Source organism: Ahaetulla prasina, chromosome 1 (assembly GCF_028640845.1).
Source record: "Ahaetulla prasina isolate Xishuangbanna chromosome 1, ASM2864084v1, whole genome shotgun sequence".
Taxonomy (NCBI): domain Eukaryota; kingdom Metazoa; phylum Chordata; class Lepidosauria; order Squamata; family Colubridae; genus Ahaetulla; species Ahaetulla prasina.
This window is the reverse complement of record NC_080539.1, coordinates 60,841,972-60,855,160: the sequence shown is the minus strand read 5'-3', so window position 1 is coordinate 60,855,160 and position 13,189 is coordinate 60,841,972. Positions and strand designations below refer to the sequence as shown.

The following is a 13,189-nucleotide window of genomic DNA, read 5'->3' as shown; positions in this document are numbered from 1 at the left end:
GTCAGGTGTCAACTATGGAACTTTTAAAAACTTTTTAAACCTTCTTTCATGCTTAGCGTATGTTTTCCTGCCTAAACAACTTTTGCAAGATTCTTATGTAGAATATATACCGTACCAATAATATATGATTATGCCTCACTAGTGACAAATTGGAAATTCACATTCCTGTTTTTTTTTAAAGGAAAAAGAGAAAGCAGAGTAATGTCTTTTTTAAAACTCTGCTACGGTAGTACATAAAGCGTCTCAATATATCTTTGATAAATTAATAGAAATTCTTTCCGGTGGATGGAATTGACTGCATTTGAAATATTATGCTAAATCTGAAGCAGAAAGCTTTGGGACCTACCCTCTGTTCTTTCCAAGAGAACTGCAAGGAAGAAGTTGCTGTTAAGTTCAAAGCTGAACTTTTAATGAATAGTCTTAGTTTCAGTGAAGTTTTTGAATGGGAAAGACAGAAATTATGTTGAGATTTGATGAGTCCTGTCTAGTCTATAGTCTAATTAGCTTATAGATAGTCCTGGAATTATGACCATTTATTTAGTGATTGTTCAAAGTTTGGATGGCACCAAATGAAGGGATTTACTGTTCTTAAATTCTGGCTGTTGTACTGAACTAAGTTAGGATTCTTGGCAACCAGCTCACACTTACCACCAGTTGCAGCATCCATGGTTATGTGATTGCTATTGCTGACTTTCTATGTTGGCTTCCCACAAGCATACTCAACTGAGAATCCAGCAGGGAAGGTCACAAATCATTCTAGTAAGTCCCCCCCCCCTCAGTTTTCTTCACTCACGTTCACTGTGCCTTCCTTGGGCTTCTCTTCCCTTACACATAGGAACACATCCATCAGTGCCCGTCTTCCCTCGGCCTCCCTGTCTTTGCACAAACACATGCATGCACCTTGTGTCTTCCTGTGCTCATATACACATGCTCCCTCTTCTCCCTCTACCCCACACTATGCTAGACTTCCGTAGGCCTCCCCCACTCCCCTGAAACACCCCCCCCCCACATTTCTTACTTGGGGCTCCATCTGCTTTGTGTTTAACAACCCACGTCTCAAGTTAGTGGCAATGATTTAGTCCAGTGGGTTGCTACTGTTTCACCCTAGTTTAGACGAACTGGTAGCGGCAGCGGCGGGAGTCTCTGCCCACCCACCCAGACGTCTCTGAGCATAGGCAGAAGCGTTGCGTGCACGAGCACGCGCACACCCATGAGCAAAACGGTAGCAAATGAAATTGAATCCCACTACTGATGCAGTCATTTGACATCACACTTTGCAACCACATCCCTTAATGATGGCAATCCCAATTGCTGACATCACTCAAGAACTACCTGTAGTTTATCACCACCTCTAGAACTGAACTTTGTGTAGATTTGTGTAAATGTCCTTACTTTAAGAAAGAAAGTAATCCCTATTAAAATAAATTCTGGGGCTTGGTGTATATTCTTCCAATTAATATCTGACTTTCTGAACCACTGTTTTATATGTGGTTGATGGGCCTCAAAGTGAACGCTGCTATGGCACACCATAATTCATGGAATTTGCTATAGTCTTCTCTTATCTTTTGCAGAAATTTATACTTCTACCTCTATTATGTCTTCTGTCTCTGGTCAGTTATGTTGGCACAAGATATTTCACAATTTTGAAATAGTTGAGCATATTATTCAATAATGCTATTTTTATGTGGGGTTTACTTTTCCTATTCTGTGTAAAACTCTTATACAGTATATATATATATATATATATATATATATATATATATATATATATATATATATATATATATATATATATATATATATAGAGAGAGAGAGAGAGAGAGAGAGAGAGAGAGAGAGAGAGAGAGAGAGAGTATAGTATAGTATAATATAGTATAGTATATATAGGGAATTGTTAATAGTTGATAATATTCTGTAACAATCACTATTAGTTGCTTGGTATAATTCTTTCCTGTTAAATGAATAATAATAATTTGAAAAAAAAATAACAACACAACACAGACACCATATACTTTTGGCAAAAATGATACATTTTTAAGCCTGTAAAATTGGAAGCTTTCAAACCTTTTACTGTACAGTTAGAACATTATCAAAAAATGCAAACAAAGGTTAATTTCTTATTCTAAAATGATATAATTTAGCAGATGATGCAGGTTGAAAGTCAGTTATACCCCACAGACCGTTTTTTGTGTGTAAACAAGGTTCTCAGAACTAAGGTTAATAAAAAAGAATCAATTATTTTTCACTATTGATAAACAACAGCATTTTTATCTTCTCTTTAGGGCAGTTCACAGCCATTATTGTCTCATGTTGCTTTCACGGTTGCAAGTAAGCTGACATCTGCATTCTTTAATGCTGCTAGGTAATGTATAATAGATGGAAAATGCAGTGAATTTATTCCTTTTGTGTGTTTCCTTTAAAGTGAAGCATTGATATTTTAATCTTTGCATTGAAGTGGCTGGCTTGGCTGGAAAAACAAACAGGAAGAAGAACCTGTACAAAAGCAGAAACCCAAGGTTGAACCTGCAACTCCTTTACCTGTGAGGCAAGTCTTTTAAACTACTTTTTCCAGAGAGATTATGAGATAATCTCATTTCCAGTGTTGCCATTATTCCCTGAGGATGCTTGAGCCATGCACGAGATATAGGCAGACTACAGATACTTCATCCAAGCAGTTTAGTGCACAATAAATATGTTTCTGTTTTCCTCCTGCTGCAGCTATTTATCTTGAAGAGATTCTTCCTATGTAGCAATAGATTGACTGAAGCTAGCATTTTGCTCTTTACTCTGGGAGTATATGGGATTCCTATATTGTTGCAATTTCAATGGAATGGCAGTTAAATTTTAGTGTAATAAAAATATTTTTGTGTGTGGAAGAATTGTGAATTCTGGATAGGTTTGGTAACAACCCGCCCCCCCTCTTCCTGCACTCAGAAATAACCATTATCCTAAAGGATGGTTGGTTTTGAGTAAAGTACATTTGGCTGGGTTCTCAAAGGCTTAAACATTAATTACAGATCATAATATTTTAAGAAAAAAAACCAAAGAAGCTTATAGTTCAACAGAAATGTATGTATTGTTTGTTTTGTATGTTTTGCACCTGCCCCTATTTGATTCTAACCCAAACCTCCACATTTCCATAAGCCTAAAATTTGACTTTGAAAGTTAACACTGCCCATAAATGGCAGCCATGATTTCCCAGGCTAGTTGTCAACCCTGGAATTCCAAAGTGTTTCCCAACCTGAATATAAACCAGCTGGGCCCTCTTTAGGTTTTTGGGGCTGCCAGTTGCTGAGGCAAATGTGATTAGATTTATTTCCAAAGAGGTAGCTGTGATATTTCACAGCAGAACTATCAACTGAAGCAACCCAAAATAACACACAGCACTTTGTGCTTCATATCTGTTTTAGATGTGATGCCACAGAAGTTCATGAAATGGTAAAATTGATTAACCGTTAATGCACCAATTTGTGTTTTGTGAATTACCAAATATTAACAGTTATATGAACTCTTGCATATTGTGGCATGTGAAATGTAAGTTTTCTAAATTACAGTTTTTCTATAATTGTTAAGGGTTCTTGAAATTTTAGTTTACTGCTAGTCATTATGAAATAGTAATATTGTTAAAACTTCTGTACTTTGAAAGAATCATCCAAATACGGAATAATTGTTTGTATTGGATTGAATGTAATACAATATATCTTGGTTGAAGAAAAGTGATTTTCTACAAAAATTAGTCCAGAATGAATTAAAATTACACAACCATGTATTTCCTGATTTTGTAAAATATATTACTTTATTTAATAATCGGGGAGCCAAATTTAGAGATTGTTTTCTACATTTGGTTTTATTTGACTGTAGGTTTGGAATCCCAGATTCTCGTCGACATGGAGAAAGGATATGTTTGTCACCTTGTAATTCTTTAGCAGCAATTACTGATGATTTTGGAAGGATTCTTCTATTGGATGTTGCAAGAGGTCTTTCTGTTCGTATGTGGAAAGGTACCTTTTAGCATCTTTTAATAAGTTGGAGGGGTTAAACAATGATCACTTATCCATTTGAGATAATTTTTATTTCTGTTTTAAGTATGAATTTAAAATAGTGAATGTTGGGGTTTAAAATATCAAATATTTAGATTTATAGAAGACTCTGAAGTGTAAAGATCAGCTCTGGAATAGTAACATTGCAATGTAGTATTGAATTCTCATATATTTTGTTTATGCACAGATATGATTATTACTAGCCTATATCAATCCACTCAGGATAAAGACCTCTCTATTTGCAGACTATAAATGGTAATTTTTTTACAATCCTAACTTAACTGCCTAGTCTAGGGCCTAAGAGAGACTGGTCTAGAGAGACTGGTCTAAAGTCACCACTCTGTGTTCTATGTCTAAAGGAGGATTAAAATCTGGATCTCCTCACTCTTAGTCTAGCAATGTAACTTGCCATTATATCCAAGTATATCTAGCATCTAAACCTGTTTATCCTTCATGCACAGGCTATCGTGATGCACAGGTTGGTTGGATTCAAATTACAGAAGACCTACATGAAAGGGAATCTATAAAGATAGACTTTTCTCCACCTGGTACCCCTCAGGGACCAAGTAGAGTCGCTCAGTTCCTTGTGATTTATGCTCCTAGGAGAGGAATTTTGGAAGTATGGAGTACCCAACAAGGTCCAAGGGTTGGAGCCTTCAATGTAGGAAAACACTGCAGGTAATACATATTTGGTAACGGAGCAGATTTTAAAATGTAAGATGGAATACTCTCCAGAAAAATAATTGAAATTAAGCTCAACAAAATATTTTCATTCAGGGCTCTATTTGCCAGCTATATGCTTTATGCAAGCACATACAAGTGCAGAAAAATTAAGGATATGAGATAATAATTTTAAATCTGCAAACTGACAAACTGCATTTACCCATATAGGCCAACTGCATTTGTCCTATATAATATGAGTTTTGTGCACTGTCTTCATTTGATATTTTAGAGCCTATAGCGTACAAATATATATGTTGATTATTATGTTTTTTTATTATATCTATCAAATTCATATTTAGGTTGCTGTATCCTGGCTATAAAATAATGGGATTGAACAGTGTAACAAGTCAGGGTTGGCAGCCTCAGACTTATCAGATCTGCCTTGTTGATCCAGTATCAGGAACAGTAAAAACAGTTCACGTACCTTTCCATTTAGCTCTGAGGTAAGACTTCTTGAGTTTTACATAGCATAATTGAACTAAGTCAATATTATGAGATGATTTGTAAAGTTTTTTTTAAATGTGCAGATATTGGATAATCTAACATACTCAGTTTCCAATTCTGAGAGACACTAGGATTTTTTTTCTAGCAAATTCACTTATAACAGGGCTGTCGAAACTTGGCAACTTTAAGACTTGTGGACTTCAACTTCCAGAATTCCTCAGCCAGCTTTGCTTTGCTGGCTAAGGAATTCTGGGAGTTGAAGTCCACAAGTCTTAAAGTTGCCAAGTTTGGACACCCCTGACTTATAATAACAGCACATTCTGAAAAGCCAGATTTCTCCCCTTATAATAGTATTACTATTATTTCATTACTAAAACAACAGTATAGAATTCTCACCATCTTGCTTTTATACTTTTTTGCTCATAATATTTCTTGAAATATGCATTTGTATTAAGTAGTGCTTATCTAATGAAAAGTGGTATAACTTTCTCTGAATACAAGGTGAGCATAGCCCTATTGGTGAGCACTATGATGAGGGAGGTTATCAGATGACAATTTTTTTAAATTGGTTATTTGAAGGGGGTGTACTTCCCTTTTTCAGACCTCTGGAATGAGGTGTCCCCCCAAGATCCGGTGGGGGCCATTCTAATCACCAGCCTTTTGGTGAGGGAGAGTAAGGCCCTTTTGCTTCATACTGCTTGCCATGTTTTATATTTACCTTTTATGAATTTTATGTAATTTCTTTGATTGTGGCAAGCTTCCCAGGTGTATTGAAAGGCAGACAGGCACATAAGTTTAATAAATGGCTATGGTTCATCACACAGTCAGATATTGTGACTGGATTCCATCTACATATCAAAGCATTATTATATGCACAACAATGTGAACTCACAGCTGCCTCATATACATCCGTTTTTTCCTACGGAAGTGGGGGCAGCCTGACAGGTTTTTTTGATATTTCATAGCCACGGCCTGACTTGTTCAGTAATGTTGACAGAGGAATCAGGGTAATGACAAATTATTATTTTTCCACCACAGTTTCATATGTACTGTTGCAGACAAATAATTGTGTATGTTTTAATATCTTCCAGTGACAAGAAGAGTGAGCGAGCAAAGGATATGCATCTATTGAAGAAATTGGGAGCCTTGCTGAAAGCTAAAACATTAAATTTGGGTAGGTTTTGTCTTTGTTCCTATTCAAGGTCATAACACTGGGCTCTTTTTAAAAGTCATGAATATGATAAGACTACAGTTTTACTTAAGGTGATTGAACCTAATTTAGTGCTGTGTAGTTGAATGAAATGTGCTTCCTGTAGAAAAAGTATAAACGTCAATACGTCGTGCAATTGGGCCTAATTTTGTGGTAGCCAGCATATAAATATAATAGCAGTCTGCATGATGAGCTCAGTTTTGATAACTGTTAGTCACCTTAGAATGACACAGTGAAATGTTTGTATAATCTCCCAATATGATTAGGAAATATTTAAATACCGAATCTTACAAATTATAATATTTCTAAAATTGCATTTTCAGTATTATTTTGGCAATGCAACGGAGGAAAATCAAGTCATAGGTTATTTGATAGACTGCTTTAAATGCGTTTGCTACCATGGTAGAATGTTTGTGTTGTATATGTGTGTGTTTCCAGACCTTGTGCGCAATCTTGAAGAGCAGCTGCACAGCTTTTTGTTGTGCACCAGTTGCAAACATTTATGACACATGGATGGAAACTAATCAAGGAGAGAAGCAACTTAACAGTAGAACTAAGGAGAAATTTCCTGACAGTTAGAACATTTAATCAGTGGAACAACTTGCCTCCAGAATTTGTGAATGCTCCAACACTGGAAGTTTTTAAGAAGAGATTGGATAATCATTTGTCTGAAGTGGTGTAGGGTTTCCTACCTAAGCAGGGGGTTGGACTAGGAGATCTCCAAGGTCCCTTCCAACTCTGTTATTCTATTTGATTGTATTCCTGGATCAAGACGCTCTGCTCATGGTCCCTCATGCCTTCGTAACCTCTCAGATAGACTACTGTAATATACCTTACATGGGGTTGCCCTTGAAGAGAAGTCTTCAGCTGTGTAGTTTTAATATTTAATTATTTTCCTACTTGTTATAGAACTTGTAACCACCCAGCATCATCTTATTGGGGAGATAGGCAGTCTAAAACTTAAATAAATAAATAAATAAATAAATAAATAATCTGGAAGTTTCAGCTGATGCAAAATGCAGTTGTGCAGGCACTTATGTGCACTTCTAGAACAGCACATGTTGCACCTTAGCTCTGTGAGTTATATTGGGTGCCAGTCTTCTATCTAGGATAATTAATGCAAAATTAGTCTGAGTTTCTTTCTAATGTTTCCTGCCTGCCTCCACCCGGTGCCCCACCCCAAGTCTTTTTTTGTAACAGCCTGTTTTCCGTCTCTATCTGTCTTCCTCTATCCTCCATATCTCCATGTTCGAGTTGGCATTCTACCACTGAATGGTTTCTAAAACCCAGTTTATAGGATTGTTATTGTGGGGAAAGTAGGAGGAAGGAATGCACATAGTCCTTGATTTGCAACCATTCGTTTAGTGACCAAAGTTACAACAGTACTGAAAAAAAAATGACCTATGACTATTTTTCTCACTTAATGGCCGTTGTAGCATCCCCATGATCAAATAATCAGAATTGGGATACTTGGCAGCCTGTGTGTCTTTATGACAGTTGTAGTGTCCTAGGATCATGTGATCACTTTTTATGACCTTCTGACAAGCAAAGTCAACAGGAAGCCAGATTAACTTTACAACCATATTACTAACTTAACAAATGCAGTGATTCACTTAACTGTGGCAAGAAAGTTCACAAAATGGGCCAAAACTCCTTTAACTGTTTTGCTTAGTAATGGAAATGTGGGCTCAATTGTGGTTCTAAGTTGAGGACTGCCTGTATTATGTATGTTCACTGCCTTTGAGTTACTTATAAAGTAATAAAGATAGGATAAAAATGTGATATAATAATAATGTATGTCTACATTCTGGAAGTCTGCATGACTGAACCATCAGTTATCAGTGAATTTCTTTCTCAAGAGTTCACTTGCCTTATTCTTATTTTCTTACTTTTCTGTGCCACTCTTTGTGGTAGTTTTGATCACAGTTCAATGGCTTCAGTGTAGTGAATCTTCCTGGAGGTTGTTGTGAAGATGGGGAAGCTAACTTCTCAAAGCAGTCAAGGTGCTGGAGAAACACATTTCAACCAACCACTTGAGATAAAAGGATTAGAAGGAACTTAGATTATTTTACTTGATGTTAATCGGATTGGAGCGTATCCTGATTTGTCTGCAGTGCAAACAGATGACGATCATCTATGACGTCCTGTGACACAGCAGAAATACCAGGAATTTTAAGTTTATACCAGTCAGAAGTAGCTGGTTGTAAAGTATTTGGCCTTAAGCAAATAATATTCTGTTCCCTGTCATTTATGAGAGGAAGAACTTGAGTATAGAACCGCTTGTCTCAATGATTTTTTGAAATTATATTTGTTTCTTTCTTTCCAGATACAGTTGAGGTTGAAGTAAAGGAATTAATACTAGATGTTAAATATCCTGCTACTAAAAAACAGGTAATTAGGAAATGCATTATTTGGCAGATTAATCTGCTTTATATCTGCAAATGAATGGTTGTTAACTCTCTGTTAAAATCTGTTTTGAACTCCATTTTTATATTGGTGATTAGAATGTTTTTCTGAGAGATTTTAGCTTCAAATTCTTGTCCTACTCAGTGCTGGCAGGAAGGAATTTGATAATACTTACTGGAGGAAAGGCAGAATACTGTACACACATTGTAATTATTTAAATTGGAAGAGAGAGTATAAGAAAGAGAGCTGCTGTCTTTTCTGTCACCGTGCAGGTTTGATGGTGGTGAGTCTTGATTTTCTCTCCTGCTTGTTATAGATTTGTTTTTGGCCTTCAGTGGCTATTGTACATGTGCTACATGAAGGAGGACTGCATGATTATTTAAAAATAATTTCAAACTGGATTTACTTACAACACAGTTTCTGTGTTTACACAGGGCATAAATCTAGTTTATAAAGTATGACTGTTTTTGTAATAAGAGGTATCATAAACAAAGGATCCATTTCATTGGCATTTCATATTTTTCTCTTTATAGCTTCATGTCTCCTAGGTGTCTACTTTAGGAGCAGCAAAGTTTGCAGCTCAAGAGATACTATAGTTAAGCAATATAGAAACAAATGATTTATACCAGTATGTAAACTATTACTAGGTTTTATTTTTAAAAATAGTAGCATGAACTTTGAAAGCCTGTATTACATTTTATTACTGATAGGCTTTAGAAAGCATCCTGGCAAATGAGCGTTTGCCATTATCTTTTCTGATGAACATCACACAAACATTGACGGAGACCTTAAAAAATCAGGGTAAGTGAATATTTGTTTTCTGACTGCCTGTTATGTCACAAAAGGGTATAAAGAATAAAGATTCAATTATGCTCCCTTGAAAGAATATGATAGTCATTGATAATATTGTGGGTCTTGTTTCTGCTGTTACCAGGTAGGTAACTGAGTTTCATTCAAAAGAAGGAAGTACAACTCACTAAGGAACTGTAGTATAGATAGTTGAGGAGTCTAAGAGTCTCTGGAGGCTGGGGACAGCAAAAAAGTTACTTCCTATCCAACCAGAAGTTGGTAAATGGCCGTTTCTGACCTCTGGAGGGTCTCCGGAGCAGTGTGAAAGGCAGTTTTCGCCCTCCCAAGACTCATAGAGAGGCTCTTGAGCCAGGTGAGAGAGTAAAAGGGGCCTACTGGGCCATCGCGTGCCAGGATCGGGGGGGGACGTAGTTGCGTGCGCATGCTTGGGGGGGGGTTTGCATAGAATTATGGGTGTGGGCATGCGTAGATGTGACCCCCTCCTCCTGGCACACGATGGCAAAAAGGTTAGCCATCACTGAACTATATCATACCTGGGCATGTTATGGCCCATGGGCCACATCCACCTCATCGGCTATCTCTGTGGCTTGCGGCATTGGTGTTCGCAGGGGGACATTGGCATCGGGAACAGAGCTGGGGATGGGGTGGCATCAGAGGACAGGAGCAGGCGTTGGCAAGAGTGGTGGGGTGGAATGGCGGCAGCCCTCCACAACAGTCCCAACTTCTCATTGGCTCTTCTGAACTATACTGTAGCATTTTGATATTCTTTAGGAGAACAAGGGAATGCAGTAGAATATGACAGAAACATTTTAGAATTATAAATAATTCTCTCCCCTTCATGGATTGTTTTGACATCATTCAAAAATGGAAATTGATCACTGGAAACACATGTAATGTGTTGTTTAAAATGAATTACTGTATCAAATATTTTCATAAGTATATCACTGGAGATTTGCTTGTATTCTTCCTTCGAAGTTTATGTCAGATAAATTCATTTTAACATCCATTCTAACGTTCTGTGTGGCACCGTCCTTCCTTCAATGTGCGTTGAGGAGGAGCTCTAATCATCTTTATGTTTTTCCACTTCAGTCTTACTGTCATCCATATTTTTTCATATCAAGGTTTTTGAACTAGTAATAGAGGGAGGGAAGGTATCCAGAGTGACTATATCAGTCATCTGATTGAAGTGAGAGACCAAAGTTTCAGCAGAAAGGACAATTGCTCTGACTAGAAATTCTACCAGGGAATTTCTGCCAAACAATTACACTTTTTGGATAAGATCCTAAAGCAGGTAAAGACTGCAAGGCAGCCCAAGGATCATGATTTCGTTCTGGCTGTATAAAATAAGAAACTGAGACAACACAATTAATGATATTTATGAAGGTTAGCCCACACTTCTTGTTCGAAAGGCTTGAATTGCTTCAGTAGGAAAAGGTACAATAAAAATATTAAATTTTTCAAATAAAAATCTGGAGGATTCTTAACAATTGTGGATTGAAGGTTCATTTTTCAACACTGGGAGGCAAATCGCTTGTTGAGATGGCAACTATGAAAATAAAATAAATAAAGTAAGAATGATCAGGAGGCACTTTGTAGGAAATTCATCTTGTGGATGAGCATTGTAAGCTGGAGAATTCATAGAAACATCTTCCTTAGATACTTCTTGGAGGTTTCAAATGCTGCTTTTTCTTTGGTTTGGATTTGATTTCAGCTGCCTGTGTAAAGGGAAGTTGACACTTTACTTGCTTACAGACAAAATCTATCCAGAATTTAACTTGATGAAATGATATCCTCTTTCCGGCTGTTGTACATTGCAAATACCCTACTTAGCAGGCTGTTTAATGAAGTTGCAGAAAGGTTTAACAGCTCAACTGCACATTCATTGAGGCTAATGGGCATTATTTTCCTTTCTGTCACTCTGTCCAGAGATGGATTATATTGATGAAGGGCTGCTACAGTTCTGTACAAATAAACTAAAACTGCTGCAGCTTCATGAGTCAGTCAGCAATCTAAATTCTCAGAATATACAGCCTGAGACAGAGCCATCTGATAATGTAAGTATTAAGGAACTTTGAATTTATGAAAAGAAAAACATCCTTGAAATGCAGACATGTGTATAAAAGAAAGTAGAAGAAAACTGTACAGTCCTCTTTTTAAAATAAATATATATTTATAGTATGTAAGAGTGATATGCATTTATGGAATTTGTGAGCACAATGGAGTCTTCCTTCTCCAGACAAGAAGACAATATTTGTAGGTCAGCGTTGAAATGTGGAGGTGCTTTCTAAGCTTGGCTGTTTGCCTGCAGACATTTCATTACCCAACTAGGTCATATCATCAATGCTCCCTGTAGTGCCAATCAAGTTCAGTTATAAAATCTCTGCAAGCAGAAGACCAAGCCCAGAGAGCACTAAGATTTCCACTGTCTTCCTGTTTCTTCTGCACAAGGAAGCCATTTTATGCAGGTGGATCTGCGGCATTGAACTCAGCTCTTTGAACTTACTGTTCTGAAATTGGAACTGACAATATTTGGCATTAAGGAAAAACCGGTATCTTAATTGGGTTGGTGTTTAATTCATCAACCTTAAGGAATTACCATGCCTTGCTTTATATATTGTGCTTTTTATAGGCATAAAATTATAAAATGAGGATAAAAATTAATGGCTCTAGAATTTGGCATTAGTTGGTCGGTGTAATACACTTTTTGTGGTATACTATATTTCTTACGAGATCTTTTTTTGCTTTTCACAAAATTATATGAAATAATTTGAAATTCTTCTATGATGCTGTTTTCAATAGCCTTTTTGAGAAAAGCTTTGACCTATGATTAGAATTAAATTAGTTCTATTAGTATTCTAGGTTACTTCAATCCAGTCCAAAATAGAATGTATTTTAAATATTTCTAACATCTTTATTTATTAACTAATGGACAGATACATTTTTGAAATTTGAGCTATTCCACATGTCCAAGCAAACATTTTTAGAAATATCAATAAATTTCATTGTTGCACGAAATAAATTCAGTGTAAGTAAGATCCTCTCAATATTTTCTGCAAAGGTACAAGGGATATTGGGAAAAATATCCTGAGCCATGCAACATAACTACTACTTAGCAAAATATCTTAAATCAAAATTTATTATCAGAGAAATTGTGATGAATGAACATGAGAGCAGTTTCAAGGGTAAATCTGACTTTCTCTTATTCATGTTTTATTGCTTTTAAGATCTTGGCTAAATTACTCCGGTTAGATGAAAAAGAATTCACTAGGCTGCAGATGTTACTTGAGAAGTATAAACAGCAGAATACCCAGCCTTCAGTACATTTTGTAGAGGATAAAGATGGAATGCTGCCTGTGAAAACTTTCTTGGATTACCTGGATTATGAAAAAGATGCAATTAATGTGAAAAAGCTAGATGACAAGGAATATGTGGCTTTAGGTATGAGCTTGGATTATTGACATAACCTTGTTTAAGGAGCTTTCCACTTGGGTAATAGATTTCTTTTTTTGAAATTAGGAAGTTTTTCTGAATGAGCCCCTTGAAAACATTAATATGA

At 36.4% G+C, this 13,189-nt stretch overlaps 1 protein-coding gene across 2 annotated transcripts in view; it reads left to right on the top strand.

Moving 5' to 3' along the window:
• RAB3GAP2 (RAB3 GTPase activating non-catalytic protein subunit 2) overlaps window positions 1–13,189 on the top strand; it is a 57,682-nt gene that overhangs the window by 24,679 nt on the left and 19,814 nt on the right. For both annotated transcript variants that reach the window (XM_058165440.1, XM_058165439.1), the window contains exons 11-20: window positions 2,283–2,362; window positions 2,456–2,545; window positions 3,862–4,001; window positions 4,502–4,718; window positions 5,063–5,206; window positions 6,299–6,381; window positions 8,744–8,808; window positions 9,534–9,624; window positions 11,560–11,687; window positions 12,858–13,071. In XM_058165440.1, coding sequence (XP_058021423.1) covers window positions 2,283–2,362; window positions 2,456–2,545; window positions 3,862–4,001; window positions 4,502–4,718; window positions 5,063–5,206; window positions 6,299–6,381; window positions 8,744–8,808; window positions 9,534–9,624; window positions 11,560–11,687; window positions 12,858–13,071 — 1,252 coding nt within the window. The remainder of the gene's footprint in view (window positions 1–2,282; window positions 2,363–2,455; window positions 2,546–3,861; window positions 4,002–4,501; window positions 4,719–5,062; window positions 5,207–6,298; window positions 6,382–8,743; window positions 8,809–9,533; window positions 9,625–11,559; window positions 11,688–12,857; window positions 13,072–13,189) is intronic.